We start from the raw sequence: 17,009 nt of genomic DNA, 5'->3' as shown, positions 1-17,009 counted from the left end.
TTCTTTAACTTTCGCTGAAGAGTTTGTCCTGCATTGAGTGCAGATCTTGTAGTATTTACAAAAATAACATGTTCTTAGTTGCAGGTCTCCCAAGACTATCCTTTTGATAAAAATATGTTAAATCTAATCCTTGTATGCAGTAGGTGAATAATGCTTCAATGAACTCTGACTCTTCATATATGATTTAGGTGGTATGATGTCTTTCTTGGTTAAGTCTAAGACACGGGATTCTGTGAAATGTGAAGTTGTTGATGGAGGAGAGCTCAAATCAAGGCGACATTTGAATGTTAGAGGAAAAAGTGCAACATTGCCTTCAATTACTGGTTAGAGATCAGATTATTAATCCCATTTTGATGATTTTCTAGTAATATCTCTCTGCTTTTGTATGTTGGTAGTTGTTTAGGATTGATGTTATGGTGGTTTCCTGTGGATATAATATTCGCCTTGATTTGCTGCAGAGAAGGACTGGGACGATATCAAATTTGGAGTGGATAACCAAGTTGACTTCTATGCTGTTTCTTTTGTTAAGGATGCTGAAGTAGTGCATGAACTGAAGAATTATTTGAAAAGTAGATCTAAAACATTTAAAAAAATATATTTCCAAATATATATGTTTAGTTTGCTTCATATATAGATTATAAATATGATAAATTTCCCATTCAATAATGCAGGTTGTGGTGCTGATATACATGTCATCGTAAAAATTGAAAGTGCTGATTCTATACCAAACTTACATTCAATTATCACTGCATCGGATGGGGTGATAACCTAATTCTTGCATTATTTCTTCATGTTTACTGCTTGTTTCCGTGGAAGTGTGGAATATTTAGAGTATTTTAAATACAAGAATCTTGTTTGAGCTTGAAATTATTTGCTTAGTGTGTATGGATAGTTTGTGGAGTACTTGCTTAGCCTTAGACTGTTGATGTTTACCTGTCTTCTTTTCCGTACCTGTTTAGGCTATGGTTGCCAGAGGAGATCTTGGTGCAGAGCTCCCGATTGAGGAGGTTCCGCTTTTGCAGGTAATTTTCTTGAAGCAACAAATATGATGATTATCAGTTTGTATCATCTTATATAACTAGACACGAATATGAGCTCATATTAACATCCATAATGCTTGCTAATTTAGGAAGAGATAATCAACTTGTGTCGTAGCATGGGAAAAGCTGTTATTGTGGCAACGAATATGCTGGAAAGCATGATTGTTCACCCAACACCAACAAGAGCCGAGGTATCAGATATTGCAATTGCTGTTCGAGAAGGTTCTGATGGAATAATGCTTTCTGGAGAGACTGCTCACGGAAAGTAAGTAACTAATTCTGTTGGAGTAAAGCTTCTGTCTAAACCTTAGAAACATTACTAGTTAAGGCCCTTGAAGACGAATCTGGGCCTTAACCGGTAGTGTTTCTAACTTTTATACAGAAGCAAGGGTGTGGATTGATGCTGTGAAAATAATGCACTTCAGTGATGGGTTGTTTTTATTACCAAAGCAAAAGGAATGATTAAATTTATTATAATGCAGGTTCCCATTGAAAGCTGTAAAAGTAATGCACACAGTAGCACTCCGAACAGAAGCCACTATACCCGGTGGTCAAATGCCACCAAATATTGGTCAAGTGTTCAAGGTTTGAAGTCTATTGGTTTTTCGGTCATGATGATTTCATTTATCCATTGCACTCGTCATTTAAATGTCGACACTGAAATGTGTATATTTTATTTGGTTTTATGTAGAACCACATGAGCGAGATGTTTGCATACCACGCAACCATGATGTCTAACACCCTCGGAACCTCAACTGTTGTTTTCACTAGAACGGGTTCCATGGCTATCCTACTGAGCCACTACCGACCTTCTTCCACCATATTTGCTTTCACGAATGAGTTAGTTCTCTTCCTTCTTTCTCTTGTCCCAAGAAAACTTTTATGTGTCTTTACAGTTTACATAAGAGTCTTATTCTCTTGTTGACAACATATTTGAAAATTTAGAATCAGTTTCTGTCTGTATGCTTTTATAACGAATGGCTTTATCATCTAATGTAATCTTGCTGGTCACGTAGGAAGAGGGTGCAACAGAAGCTGGCTTTGTATCAAGGAGTCTGTCCTATATACATGGAATTCTGCAATGATGCTGAAGCGACTTTCATCAGAGCCCTGGATATGCTGCAGGTAATGTTTGGCGAACCTATGCAGTGATTGAGATGTTACCAAACCAGTTTTGAAGTACTTATAATAAGTAACATTATGAAGTAATTTAACCATGGACCTGAATATGATCTTCTTGCTACTGTTGTATGCCAATGCTTTGCCTGGCCCATATGGTAATATTTGCGAATTCATTTAGTTGACCTTAGCTATGTATGACATGCATATTTTCGAGCTATCCAACTATTGAGAATGAATAATAAGCTCTCAGGTTCCTTGTGAAAAAGATTTCAACAAAAGAAAAAATCTGGTGAAAAGAATATTTAGAGAAATCATATCGACCTTCTCTGTGATTCGAAGTAATTACACTCGGTACTCCTCTTATTTGGAAAGTTACACTTACCTTGATTAAACTTAATTTCAATCAGTGTCCATATAAAGGAGGTAAGTGTAATGATAATATGAAACTTCAAGGGACATTGGTGCAATTTATGAAATAAAAGGGGTACCGAGTATAATCAAGCTGAACTTCAGGGAACATTAATGTAATTTCTCCAATTTTTCGGAGCTTAAACTCAATACACGATTCCTTTTTTCAATTTGCTGCCAAAATAGCTTCCTTACATGACTGCTTATAGAAAAACTTTCCTACTCTTTCGATATTTCGATTTTATTTCTGTGTGTGGTTTACATGTGCAGAAACAAGGAATGGTGAAGAAGGGAGAAGAAGTAGCACTTGTACAAAGTGGCAGGCAACCTATATGGAGGTTTCAATCCACTCACAATATCCAAATCCGAAAAGTGTAGACAAAATCAATGATGGAGAGTGGCTACTAATAAAGTTTCAGCACACTTAAGTTTAATTTTATTAGAAGAGCATCTTAATACCACTTTGCTGGTAGAAACTGGTCTTGTTTTTTGTTGTTGCTTTCTTCATAGGTTTCATTTTCTTTAGTTGTTTGTTTCCTTTACATGTCTCAATTCGGTAGGGCATTAATTGTAAAACCTATTCTGTTACAATTCAGTTAATGGTAGTGCTGTAACAAGGGTTGTTGCTTAAACAACTTTCTATAAACAGCTATAACTTTTCCTACCAAAATAGGAGTATAAGCAGGTTGCTTAGTGGAGAAGCTAGCCATTTTGGTTCAATGGTAATTCTCCTTGTAAACGCTTTTTTCTCAGTAATATCTGTGTTGGAACCATAGTCATGTGACATGTAGTTCTCTTTTGTACCAGTATGTAGTATGTTACTTGTCAAGTATCAATATGTTTAGGGTACTTAGTTGATATGTTCTTTATACTTATATTATTACCATAAACTATAATTTATAAATAATTAATAATATATTTTAAAATATTTTATTCTATTTTCTATGTTTAATTTCATGATGTTGACCGGTAGGGTTTCTATAGTTTCCCACGTGGTCGTTTATCCTCATATAGTCGTTTCTTCTAGGTTTGGATTAACTCTTGTTTAACCATAGGAAAAGTATCGTGTGATAAGATTATTTCTTGTTTGTTGTAACTCATTCATGTAGATGAATGAACATCACCAATTACTCTTCGTTTCTTTGTTCTTACTTTAACTTAAATGTATATACATTCCTTATGCTGAACCAACTCTCCAAAGAACCATGAGTTGATACACAAGAACCAATTCACGGTTCTCTACCAAACCTCTGAGAATTGTGTTTCAATGTTTAAATCTCTTTCATTGCTACAACTGCTTGATTCATTGAATGTCTCCTTTTTTTCTATTGTGAATTCTTAGAAATTTCATAAGGTATCAGAGCTTCTTTTCTAGAAAGCGTTGAAGGAAATGGAAGATTCTAATTGAGATTAAACAGCTTTGCGAGAAGTAGAAGATCATTTAGAAAGTCGTATGGTGGAGAAGATCGAAATCAGGCTGCTTTAGAGAATACTCAATGTAGTAGAATTAGAGCACAACAAAGATGATTTTAAAAGTTCATCTAAGAGAGGAAGGGAAACAAAAAGAACACCAAGAAATGTAACAATCATTTTAACCCTTTTGCTTATGCTTATTGAACCAAATTGGCTTGAATTGATTCTCCTCATTTTAACAGTGAGAATGTTAAACAATGGATTTACTAGTATTAAACTAAACCTATACACTGTTATTCTCAAGGCCAAATGAATGTACAACTTAGATTCTGTTATGGGATCTTCTCATCTTCATAGATGACAACTACAATTTTACCAGCCAACCTAATTTAAGTTTTGCACTTTGCAGTTATTGGTCATGCCAATACATGGATCAGAAACTCAAATAAACTGATAAAGTAACATGATAACTGTAGTCTCTCCCAATATTTATTGTTTATTTTGAATAATCTAATGCCCAAAATCCAAATAGGCTTGAGATACTTTAACCAGAATTGTAGGTATTGCCAACTCGAGCGCTAACCAGTGCAAATTGCAATCTTCAAATAATTAAGTAACAGTGCAACAACAAAAGTCCTGCCTTATCCTGCTACAAAGTGGGCTAATAAACATTAAACATGTCACTAGGCTCTATTTAGTAACTATATGAAACATGGTGAGTTGTACATTAAATATTCTCAGGAGTGACATTTGTTGGGAGAGACAATCATGTATCTCGTAAGGGATCAATTTCTTACTCAAAAAAGGGTAAGGAGATATCCTTGAGTAGTAACAAAAAAGAAAACTGTATGAAACAGTACAATTACACTCATCATCCTGCTTCAAAAAGGAGTTCTCTGTTAATGAACATGGAGCTCAACTAACACCGGTTTCAGTGCATAAAACTATAGTGTGATGTTGTTGGAGGTTCAATCTTCTACTAGATCACCTGTTCCCTCTCCGACCCAAGTTCTTATACCTCTATTTTTTAGCATATAAAAAATTAAAGAATTAAATATTTCTCTGCCAATCATATACAGGAAAAATGAGGTTATCAAATTGCAGTTTGTTTCAGAAGGCCTACACCAGCCACACTTATAGTGGCAGGTTAAAGTTAATTTTTCATGAGGTGCCTCACCGTTCACCAATAATCTCCACAAGAGCATATACCATCCTTAAAATGGTGGAATCTATTGGTGTCCCTAACAATGATTTCACGTTGAACTATCTTGGAGATAAGCTTGGCAGCAATATGGCAATCACCGCAAACACGAAGGTTTTTGGTAATTCTGATTGGAGACTCTTGGGTATTCAGAATAGCAAAAACAATTGCTAATTTTTCACTGTGAACGGCGAGATGATATTCTTTATCCTCCTCCTCCACATCATGAAGAGCAGAATCAGTCTCGGGGACATATCCTAACTCTTTCATCTTCCCCACCAGCACACCTAACTCCTCATATATTTCCTTTGACTGCTGGTGTGATGTGTCACCAGCGAGAAAGGTGTGTACCTGGTTGTTCAGCTCAAAAGTGCTGATGCCAGGCATTTTCCGAATTCGTCTTCTCTTCATCAATGATCGAACGGCTGTTACTTCATTCCATCTACCAGCCTTTGCATAAATATTAGATAACAACACATAGTAACCTGATTGCTCAGGACCCAACTGAAGAAGGTTATCAGCTGCTAAAAGCCCAATATCCATGTTGCAGTACACTCGACAAGAACTAAGCAGTGCCCCCCAAACTCTTTCATTAGGCTCTATTGGCATCTTTTTTATGAAATTATAGGCCTCCTCTACTTGTCCAGCACGTCCTAAAAGATCCACAAAACATGCGAAGTGTTCAATTCTTGGTTTTAAGTTATATTCATCTGTCATTTGTTTGAAGTAAATCCTCCCTTCATCCAATAATCCTGAATGGCTACAAGCTGAAAGAATTGCCACAAAGGCGATGGAATCTGGGCTTAGACCCGACTTTTGCATTTCTGTGAAGAGTTCCACAGCATTACAGCCTTGGCCAGTTGTTCCATAGGCGGATATCAATGAAGTCCAAGATGCAACATCACGAAACTTCATCTTGTCAAACACTTTCCTTGCATCATCTAGACATCCACACCTAGCATACATGTCTATCAATGCATTCTCCAACAACAAATTTGGGCATAGTTTCTTCCTCTCAACATATTCATGAATCCTCTTTCCTAACAACAAAGCCGAAAGATCCCCACAAGCTGGAAGAACACTAGCACAAGTGATTGCATCTCGTTCCACCCCACCATTTTCCATTTGTAAATATAAATCTACAGCTTCACTCGGCATTGAGTTTTTCATATACACTGATATCATCACATTCCAAGAGACCAAACTCTTCTTCTCCAAATTCAGAAACATTTCCCTAACATACAAAACATTATCATACGAAGTGTTAGTTATGGCTGGCATGAGACTAGCCATTGTACCTGCATCTGATTTTTGTTGCAAGGCCTCCATTTCCCGGCAAATCTCTAATGCATCATCGAACCGCAGGTTCTGTGCATACCCAGCAACCATTGAATTCCACGAAACAACATCCTTGCTCGACATTTCATCAAGAATGCGCCGTGCCTCCAGCAAGCAACCACATTTGCCATACAAGGCAATAAGACCATTCCCAACAAATAAATTTGAATCAAGCCGTACTTTCAACACGGCTCCATGAAGCTGCAACCCAAACCTCAAATTATTAGAGCAAGAGCAAGCCTTCAGGACACAAGGATAGGTGTAATTATCACCAGTAAACCCACCACTAACCACGTCTTTAAAAACACACAAAGCATTATTGTACAAATGGTTATTCACATAGCTTCTGATCATCACATTATATACCACAACATTCCTCTCAGGAATTTCATCAAACACCTTGCGCGCCAATCCGGGTTTACCACAGGCAGCATAGGCCCTCATGAGTTTGATTCCCAGTGATGTGTTTTCGTGAAAACTGAGGTAATAAATCTTGGAATGTACATTTTTCAGGGTTTTAATATCTGGGTGTTGGTCTAATGCTTTGCCAAGAAGTTGTTCAGCAAGAACTGGGTTTTGTGGATTTGCCACGGTTCTTGTAATTGAAGAAACCAATGCTTGTAGCTCGGGAAAGTGGCGAGACGGAGGAGAAAAAGGTTTCATGAATTTAGCTGCTAGTTTTGTTAAGGCATTGTTCAATATTGCCTGCAAAATGTGGTAGTGAACAACTAAGAAGGTTGTGTGCAATGAAAATGATCCAAATAAGTAAAAAATAACATGCTAAATGACAAAAAGTTCGTAGTTTGATTTATGGATTAGATTGTTGAGTTGTTCTGATAAAATTGACTGGTTTGAGATTAAAACACAGCTGTGTAAATTCTGCCCTAGAGTGGTGTAAAGTCTAGTTAGATAATATAAAGACCAAAAAGTAAAGCATTCAATTTTTGTGAACGACATTTGTTGGATAAGGGAACGGACATTATTTCTGCCTGGGAGAACTTTGCTAGAAAACTACTTGAAAGTGCTATGTGTCTCTATAAAGACTTTTTGGTTGAAAGGGGCGAGAAAGAAGGGGAGATTCTAGCTTTTAAGTTCAGTAAACAAACTGTTTCTCAAATATTATGTATGTAATGTAATTATGTATAACACTCGTACTATTTTAAATGAAGGTGGTGGGAATTCTTTTATAATTTTTACACCTTCATAAAAATACACCCTCCTACTATTTTGCTCGTTTTTCAATACACCCCCATATATCAATAGCGCCACAATATTTTAATATCATTGGGATAGTTTATTTGATTCTACAAATATCTTTATGACAGTAGCTTTTAGGGGTAATTAGGATATACTGCTTATCCGGTTTAATCCCATCTTTTAAGAAATTAGTTTTGATTAAGTAAAGAATAATTATTATCTAACTTATGCTCACACATAACCTTTGTTTATACATACTTATTTAATTATACACATTCGCATGATATTTTTTTGGCTAAAATAGATAGTGCATCGGTTACAATAGTCTATCTATTGTTTTATTTTCATATTTTTTTACCGTGTTTTTTTTCATTTTCTTTTATTATTTTTTAGATATTATTATTCCCACAATGTGTATATTATTTTATGTTATTAATTTCCTACTTTTTTTCATCATATATATGTATGTGCACATGATTCACAAAATATCTCTATATTTATCTTTTCATATGCAAAATTATGTACTCATAATAATAAGCAATATTCAAAATGTTTTATGTAAATGTGGAATTATATATTAAAAAAGGTTATATAAAATAGAATTTGATGTATTTTCAAATGTACTAATATTTTCTTCAACTAACTTAAACGAATATATTAGTGAATATTAGCACTCTTGTACATGTAAAAAGACCCCAAGAAAGTACATGTACAAAAGAACCCATACATAGAGATAATATGTTTATCGAGTTTAATGAATTCTATTCACACCTCATGAAATTATACAAACTATGTCTACTTTTTTTCCATCAACACAAATAACCTCTAATTTATATACATATATTACACCGAGTACACTTTGCATGAAAGATGAGCACACTCTTCTTAAACAATAGGATAGTGACTATAATTAAGTTAAATTTCATGGATTATTGATATAATTTACTCTAACAAAAACAAAGAGGAAATATGTGTTTACACCAGTGTTGTGATAATCGAATCGGATCAGGCGGTTCGACTGCAACCGGACTTGAAAACGGCTTTGATTTATAATCTTAACTGAATGAGGGGTTGGACTGCTTTGAATGTGGTTATTAATAGTTCTAAAAGTGCTTGCTGTTAAAAAAATTGCAGCTCTCTTAAATGGTTAGATATACTTCATTTTCAGTTTGATGACTAAAATCCTATCTTTGCCTTTCATTTGACTATGTTAATGTCTTACAGCAAAGTTTATAGTTCATTGCAGATAAGGCACTCTTCTGATTAGGGATGAAAGCATTGTAGGTTACTGCAAGTGCAAGATATACATTTAACTTCACAGTTAAGATTTGATTCTGCACTTATGTAATGAGTTGCAATAATGTTGTTTCAAGAAAGCCACCATGTCTTGGTGGTGCTTTATTATATAATATTTAGTTGTAATGATGTTTCTTTTATGTGCTTAGATTCTGATATCATCAATTTGATAGTTTTAACTAATTTTCATTTTCAATAATGCTTGCTGCTAGTTGCCACATACCAAGTCTGTACATGTCAAAAAGAATGCAAGATACCCCATTGCATTTTTCACATATTCTACTCAGTGTCTGGTGAGTAGAAATCTGGAATTGCATTACTCATTATCATTAGGACCATTGTTTCATCAGTGTCCGGACCAGTCAAACATCGACCAGCTCATAGGATCATGGCCTATCACCGGGTGAATAAGATCCGACCCATGTGATTGTTGATCACACTCGGATGGTCGACTTAACTACGGTAAAGGACGACATTAACATGACGTGACCTAGTCAACACCTGCAAAACCACAGATATCTACTACAGGATTGAACGCCTCGTTTGAACAACACATAACCATGCCACAGAGCTGAACACATCGTCTGAACAGCACAGAACCTTGCCACAGAACTGAACACACCATCTGAACATTGCAAACTACTCCTTGTCACACGGCAGGAGCAGACCTAGTATAAGGCTGCAACAGTCTGAGCAAGGCAACAATGCGCATTGTGCCAGTCACAACGCAAACATGATAGAACTGCCCCACACGAATACAACAGTCCCCGTCAGTCTGGGCAAAGACATGGCGGCTCGTCATGATTAAAGCATCCACTCTAGACTACACCTCGTTCAACATCTCTATAAATAGGAGAGACCTCTCATAAGGAAGACTTAACTATACTTTTATACTCCATACTCTCACTTTACCTTCACTCTACATATCCTCACTAATAGTGACTCCAACGTTGGAGTGTCTTTTCAGGTACCCACCCAAGGTTGTCCAAGATCAGCTCTTGCCTGGATACAAGAGAAGGATCAAGATTCCAACCTACCATCTCCATACATAAAATATATTGTTTTGTAAGAATTAAGAAAACAAAGTGCTTCATGGGCTTAGCCTATAAAACTTTCGCCCAAGGCATAAGACTGAGCAGCATAGAAATATAATTCCCATAGTTTAAAATGAGTAAAATCATTCAAGTATGAGACTAATAAAGATATCAACCATCATACAGTACGAGATATTTGGCTATCCCAACCATGTGTATGGAGAAATTAATGTGATTCATTTAAAACAAACTTTAGAAATATAAAATATTTTTCCTGTAAAAATAAAGTATTATTGTTATAGCCAACCCCAAACTTCCTGCAAAATGGCTGGAAATTGGTAACACCATTCAGCTTTAATTTCTAATCATTATAACAACTTTCTACCATATCACCAATTCAAGTGATATCATATAAACCAGATATGTAGGTGCCTTGATACTAGTGGCACATTTTCCATAATGGCTACAGTGCATCAAGATAACTAGTTTTCTGTTGAAATTTTCTACATGTAACAAAAGCAACCATCAAGGAAAAGCCTTATGCCAATTGTATAGATACCATAATCAAACAAAACAAAGACAAGTAATAGCATCTTAAGCAAAAATACGCCATAGAAATCAACGAGAAGCGAATGAAAATACCGCCAGCGCCATCAACTCATGTAGTAGAAACAGACACTTCACTCAACTCCTTCTGCCTGAGATACTCATGCAGAATAGAAAGCCTAGCAGTTTCAAAAGCAAAGTACCCCAACGCCGAAAAACAAGCACTATGAAGAACTCTTGGACCCATTCCCCTTGTCAATCCAACCCACCCTTCCTCCTTCAAAATTGCCTTCACCGTAGCGGAAACCCCATCATACATAACAGCAGCAACCTTATTCACAGCCTCCCCATGAACCTGTGTCATCAACCTAGTCTTAACCACATCCAAAGGTGTAGTAATCGAAGCCGATATCGCACCAGCCAATGCCCCACACAACACACTCTGAACCGGTTCCAAATGTTCCTTCTCCGTCTTACTCAACACTGCGGATTTTAAATACTCAAAAGACGAATAACTCAACACCCCAGCAGGTAAATTCCTCAACAGTGTAGCAGAATAGCCTGCATATAAACCCAAAACACCATCTTTCTCTAGAATTCTCAGCAAAACCTCCCAAGATCTTCCTTTTGCACCTGCTTGCATTCTCTGAGTGATTAACTCCTTAGGCACCATTATAGCAGATGAGACAATATTGCCCATTGCACCAGCGGTTGGTGGAATCAGAACCGAAGGGTAGTTTGGTAATTTCGATAGAAACGATTTACCAAACTCACAGGTTCCGAAATACACTGCAGAGGAAGCAGTGGAACCAACAATAACCGCTGAGACTCCAGTGTAAAAACCGAGAATGCCCTCCGAGTTGAAAGTTTTGACGACAGCATCGAGGGCATTCTTGTAAATTTGGGATGCCCCTTTGGTTTGCATCTTGGTCTTGATCGCGTCGAGAGGGAGGAGACAGACGTAGGTGAACGCGCCCGCGATGCCGCCACCGGCTGCACCGATTAGGGCGCGTTCGAGGAGTGTGAGGTTTTTCACGAGGGTTTGGATTTTGGGGGTGAGAGTGGGTCGGAATCGGGTCGGGTTGGAAGTGGAGGTTGAAGCGAATGGGAGAGTGTGGTGGCGGTTGTGGTGGTGGGTGTGGGTGAGGGTGGTGGTGAAGTGGTTCAAGAGGCCGGTGAAGTCGGTTAGGGATGGGGATTGGTGGTTGGGTTTAGGAGAAGGGAGGCCAAGAGAGGATGAGATTCTGGCCTCCATGATTGTGGTTTGTGGAGTAATGAGATTTAGAGAAACAAACAACCTATTTGTTGGTTAGAACTTAGAACATCATCTTTATTTTTCTTAAATTACTAGTTGTTGTTTCTTGTTAACTTTTATTTACTAGTGTGCTTCGTTGGTTTGAACTAAGGGTTGATTCGAAACTGTTTATCTTACACAAAAAGAGACGGGTAAGAAAGATAAAATATATGTGATTGGTAAAATATATGAAAGATGGAGTTGTCTAGGAACTTAAGAAGTGAGGTGATGTGTAAAAGATACGGGGAGAGGAAATATAGAAAGTTAAGAGGGTTATTAGGGGCAAGAAATTAGAATATATATTTTAATTGGAATTGGTTTAGAGTGTAAAATAATAATCTAAAATTTAATTCTCCAAAATTAGAGGTGGTGATATGAATGGTAGTAGTGGTAGATGTGTGGTGATAGTGATATGATGTCCATGAGTAAGTGTATTGGTTGTTTTGGCACCATGGTAGTAATAGTGGTGGTGGATTGGTGGTTGTGACGATGATGTTATGGCAACAAGGCGACAATGAGGCACAACTAGTGCTCGTAATTGTGTGTAGTGACAATGACTATGGTAGTTGTGATAAATATGATAAACTTGTAAACTATATTTTATAGTTAGTGATGACAAAATGGGTATGCTGTCCACCTAGCTTGCCCACATGCCCACTATTTATGCAAACTTAACCATCACCTACACGTTTCAAGTGTTGTTACCGTAACTTGCAACAATTCTAAATGACACAAAATAATACTTACTGACTGAGTTATGATCATGTCACTCTTTAAAACATTTCATGGTACTGCCCAAATGTTCAAGCAGACTATCAACCATGTCGCCCCTAGGATAAAACAACTCAGTTCTCTATTATCGAATTCTTACTGCACTGTACGCACTGATCTCGAATACACCCATTATAATATGGCTACCAGTACTAATTCTTGAAATGCCCATAATATGGCTACCCGTGTTAATTCTATTTTCCCACAATCTGAATTACCGTGTCAGTTCTCGAAATTCTCACAATTTGACTATCTGTGTCAATTCTTAGTGCCACAGAAAGAAATAGGGAGAAGTTAGTCGGAAATGCGTCGGCGGAGAGTATGAGAGAGAAATAAAATGTTGAGTAAAAGCGTACTCAACTTGGGACAAGAAAAAATGAAGAGATGAGCTTCTATTTAAAGTATGAGATTTTTTTTCAAGTTTCTCATATTTCCTATGTGGGTCTTGGGAGTTGTTTTTTCAAAATTCTTCATGTGGGACTTGTGAGTTTTTTAGATTTTACCCAAATATTTCCACTAATGGCTTCCCATAAAGCAAGTTCCAACATAAAGACTTAGAAAAAGATCATTCATATCAACCACCAACAAGATATCACATCGGGTCAAACCAAACAATTAAGAGTGCATTTGAATTCTTGTTCTATCATGGAACAAGGGTGTATTCCATCCCGATCCAAAAGACACTATATGTTCAGACAAGAATGATAGTTATGGACCTAGGGCTAGACAAAGCGAGTCCATTCTAGGCAACACATATCTTGACCTGGAAATCAGACAACTCAGAAAAGTACACCATTGACTGGAGAGGATCCAACCAACAACACAGGGACTATTTCTGCTATCCACCTATCATGTTGCCTGCGCAACACTATCATGATGTCTGATCAGCATTACTCAGCCTACCACAGGCTATAAGTCTACTATCTATAGAGTTCGGGCCTGCTAGTGTTGTACAACATGGGGAAAACAACTCATGCTTGTCTTGGATAGGCCCGACCAGGTCAGATGGTCGGCCAGACCAACAACGTCTCCTATGGAATATGCATCTCTCCACTATAAATAGGGGACTACTATCATAACGAAGTAACCTTTGACTTAAATCTCTCTTACTTATTCTTGCACTCGATATTCTTTATATTCTCATACATCTCTCAAATAATGACTTGAGCGTCAAAGAACCTTTTTAAGTACATTCTCAGGCGCTCCTAGATAGATCTTAGGCAACATCAAGAATACTCTCCACTTGACTACATCCCGACTAGACCGTGCTTCACCAGAACAGAAGAAAAGGGTGCAAACAAAAGATGTATGGTACCTTTCTAATATTAGGATGAAGAACACATTTATTGTGCTTTCTATGTGCAATTGTCCTAGCATACTTTTCACTTTCTTAGTACTTACTACTAAGAAATCAATTACTCGAGTATAATTATTGATGTATAATGGTATTATAATTCGTGTTGTAGAAATGTAATCAAATTAAGGTGGTCAAGGTGAAATTAATTATTAGTATATATAATGAGAAATTATTGCAAAATTTTTATAAAGACAATTATTTAGAACCAACCCCTTTGCACCTATGGTTTTGTAAAGATTTTATTTTGCCCTAGTTTTCGATATTACTGTTAATTATTCTTTTATTTTTCCTCAATTTTTGTATTTTTTTTACTTATGCTCGTGGGTCGTCCGTTAGTCCTCAATGGTGGCAGAGACTAAATGGGTTGGACTGTCAACTCTTACCTACATTATTTATTTGAGCATTATGAGGCAAAGGCTAAATGTGTTGGACTGCCCCATTTTTCCTATGTTAATGATGGTGATATTGACGACAACATATATGGCACATTGGCATTATTGGTATGATGGTGGTTGTGTTGTGTTATCTTTTAATTTGAATCAAATATACCCCTCATTATGGGATTACCATTATCAAGATAGAGACTCTTAAAAGACTAAATTAGTCCACTTATACCCATATTTTTTATGTGAGCATTATTCGAGGTAAGGCTAAACAGGTCGAACCTCCCATTTCCCCTATGCTAATGGTAGTGACGGTGGCGACAATGTATGTGCTATGTTAGCATTATTGGGATGGTGGTGGTTGTGTTGTGTTATCTCTCAATGTACGTCAAATACACTCATCGAGATTTGCTCTCAAATCCAAGTCCATACATGCTTTTAAAATGATAGTTTAAAGCTCTTATTTGATAGATTAACCAAAAGGTGAATTGGTTTGAAATGATGCCAATGTTCATATGTAGTGGATTGTTTGAATGGTTTAGTGGTGACCTTAAGAGTTAATTTTATGAAGAAGATCTTTGCTCCTGATCTTGGCACGATTTTGATGAAGACACCAGCATCACCAAAAATAAGAAAAGGAAGAATACTTATGAAGACAAAGAAGACAAAAATTTAAGACAATTTAGTCTAAGTCTAAATAGGTATTTCTATCCTATACTCTCGAATATACAATAATAGTAATGTTCAAACTATTTTTTAAGAAAATTGAAACACTTCAAATATAAACAAAACAATTTTCAAAAATAGTGTGTAACAGGTTACTGTATCTAAGTAACAGGTTACATAAGTGAGAAAACCAGTTACCCAACAAAAACTGTGCACCCGACTAGACCGTGCTTCACCAGAACAGAAGAAAAGGGTGCAAACAAAAGATGTATGGTACCTTTCTAATATTAGGATGAAGAACACATTTATTGTGCTTTCTATGTGCAATTGTCCTAGCATACTTTTCACTTTCTTAGTACTTACTACTAAGAAATCAATTACTCGAGTATAATTATTGATGTATAATGGTATTATAATTCGTGTTGTAGAAATGTAATCAAATTAAGGTGGTCAAGGTGAAATTAATTATTAGTATATATAATGAGAAATTATTGCAAAATTTTTATAAAGACAATTATTTAGAACCAACCCCTTTGCACCTATGGTTTTGTAAAGATTTTATTTTGCCCTAGTTTTCGATATTACTGTTAATTATTCTTTTATTTTTCCTCAATTTTTGTATTTTTTTTACTTATGCTCGTGGGTCGTCCGTTAGTCCTCAATGGTGGCAGAGACTAAATGGGTTGGACTGTCAACTCTTACCTACATTATTTATTTGAGCATTATGAGGCAAAGGCTAAATGTGTTGGACTGCCCCATTTTTCCTATGTTAATGATGGTGATATTGACGACAACATATATGGCACATTGGCATTATTGGTATGATGGTGGTTGTGTTGTGTTATCTTTTAATTTGAATCAAATATACCCCTCATTATGGGATTACCATTCTCGAGATAGAGACTCTTAAAAGACTAAATTAGTCCACTTATACCCATATTTTTTATGTGAGCATTATTCGAGGTAAGGCTAAACAGGTCGAACCTCCCATTTCCCCTATGCTAATGGTAGTGACGGTGGCGACAATGTATGTGCTATGTTAGCATTATTGGGATGGTGGTGGTTGTGTTGTGTTATCTCTCAATGTACGTCAAATACACTCATCGAGATTTGCTCTCAAATCCAAGTCCATACATGCTTTTAAAATGATAGTTTAAAGCTCTTATTTGATAGATTAACCAAAAGGTGAATTGGTTTGAAATGATGCCAATGTTCATATGTAGTGGATTGTTTGAATGGTTTAGTGGTGACCTTAAGAGTTAATTTTATGAAGAAGATCTTTGCTCCTGATCTTGGCACGATTTTGATGAAGACACCAGCATCACCAAAAATAAGAAAAGGAAGAATACTTATGAAGACAAAGAAGACAAAAATTTAAGACAATTTAGTCTAAGTCTAAATAGGTATTTCTATCCTATACTCTCGAATATACAATAATAGTAATGTTCAAACTATTTTTTAAGAAAATTGAAACACTTCAAATATAAACAAAACAATTTTCAAAAATAGTGTGTAACAGGTTACTGTATCTAAGTAACAGGTTACATAAGTGAGAAAACCAGTTACCCAACAAAAACTGTGCATGGTAATCGATTACTATACGTGAGTAACATGTTACCCAGTTTTAGCAAAGTTGAGTGTAATCGATTACTCTAATTAAATTTTAAATACCCAGTTGGACCACGTGTTTGAGTAATCGATTACTCAAGGTTGTAATCGATTACTAAGAGTTGTTGCATCAGTTTTCAGATTTCAAAATGAATGGTTTTCATCCCAAACGAAATGGTTTCATTCCAATCAATTCCTACCCTTTCAAAGAGGTGTTATGGCTGGTTGGAAATCATATTTAAAGGCATTGAAACTCAGAATCGAATGAATAACTCTTACACAAACTTTCGAACATAATTCTGAAAATTCTTTGAAATATTTTCTGCACTTTTTGC

At 36.3% G+C, this 17,009-nt stretch overlaps 3 protein-coding genes across 3 annotated transcripts in view; 1 reads left to right on the top strand and 2 right to left on the bottom strand.

The window, feature by feature from the left end:
• LOC109341014 (plastidial pyruvate kinase 2-like) overlaps positions 1 to 3,343 on the top strand; it is a 6,736-nt gene extending 3,393 nt beyond the window's left edge. The window contains exons 4-12 of the mRNA XM_019578799.1: positions 189 to 323; positions 459 to 569; positions 672 to 760; positions 960 to 1,022; positions 1,130 to 1,305; positions 1,523 to 1,625; positions 1,732 to 1,880; positions 2,057 to 2,165; positions 2,841 to 3,343. Coding sequence (XP_019434344.1) covers positions 189 to 323; positions 459 to 569; positions 672 to 760; positions 960 to 1,022; positions 1,130 to 1,305; positions 1,523 to 1,625; positions 1,732 to 1,880; positions 2,057 to 2,165; positions 2,841 to 2,948 — 1,043 coding nt within the window. The 3' untranslated portion in view covers positions 2,949 to 3,343. The remainder of the gene's footprint in view (positions 1 to 188; positions 324 to 458; positions 570 to 671; positions 761 to 959; positions 1,023 to 1,129; positions 1,306 to 1,522; positions 1,626 to 1,731; positions 1,881 to 2,056; positions 2,166 to 2,840) is intronic.
• A 1,506-nt stretch (positions 3,344 to 4,849) lies between these two features.
• Positions 4,850 to 7,589, bottom strand: LOC109341004 (putative pentatricopeptide repeat-containing protein At3g49142). Its single transcript, XM_019578787.1, has 2 exons — positions 4,988 to 7,589; positions 4,850 to 4,877 (listed from the first exon to the last, which is right to left on the bottom strand). Exon 1 carries the CDS (start codon positions 7,183 to 7,185, stop codon positions 5,164 to 5,166), a length of 2,022 nt encoding a protein of 673 aa, XP_019434332.1. The 5' UTR covers positions 7,186 to 7,589; the 3' UTR covers positions 4,850 to 4,877; positions 4,988 to 5,163.
• Positions 7,590 to 10,396: 2,807 nt separating this feature from the next.
• Positions 10,397 to 11,940, bottom strand: LOC109341018 (protein MITOFERRINLIKE 1, chloroplastic). The gene has a single exon (XM_019578806.1). It carries the CDS (start codon positions 11,848 to 11,850, stop codon positions 10,708 to 10,710), a length of 1,143 nt encoding a protein of 380 aa, XP_019434351.1. The 5' UTR covers positions 11,851 to 11,940; the 3' UTR covers positions 10,397 to 10,707.
• Between the last annotated feature and the right edge of the window lie 5,069 nt (positions 11,941 to 17,009).

Source organism: Lupinus angustifolius, unplaced genomic scaffold (assembly GCF_001865875.1).
Source record: "Lupinus angustifolius cultivar Tanjil unplaced genomic scaffold, LupAngTanjil_v1.0 Scaffold_327, whole genome shotgun sequence".
In the NCBI taxonomy this organism is placed as follows: Eukaryota; Viridiplantae; Streptophyta; class Magnoliopsida; order Fabales; family Fabaceae; genus Lupinus; species Lupinus angustifolius.
The sequence above is the reverse complement of the archived record's forward strand: the minus strand, read 5'-3'. Positions and strand labels throughout refer to the sequence as shown.

Bases quoted from the DNA above. Each gene is read 5' to 3' on its own strand.
- LOC109341004 (XM_019578787.1), bottom strand. From the start codon at position 7,185: ATGAAACCTTTTTCTCCTCCGTCTCGCCACTTTCCCGAGCTACAAGCA.
- LOC109341018 (XM_019578806.1), bottom strand. From the start codon at position 11,850: ATGGAGGCCAGAATCTCATCCTCTCTTGGCCTCCCTTCTCCTAAACCC.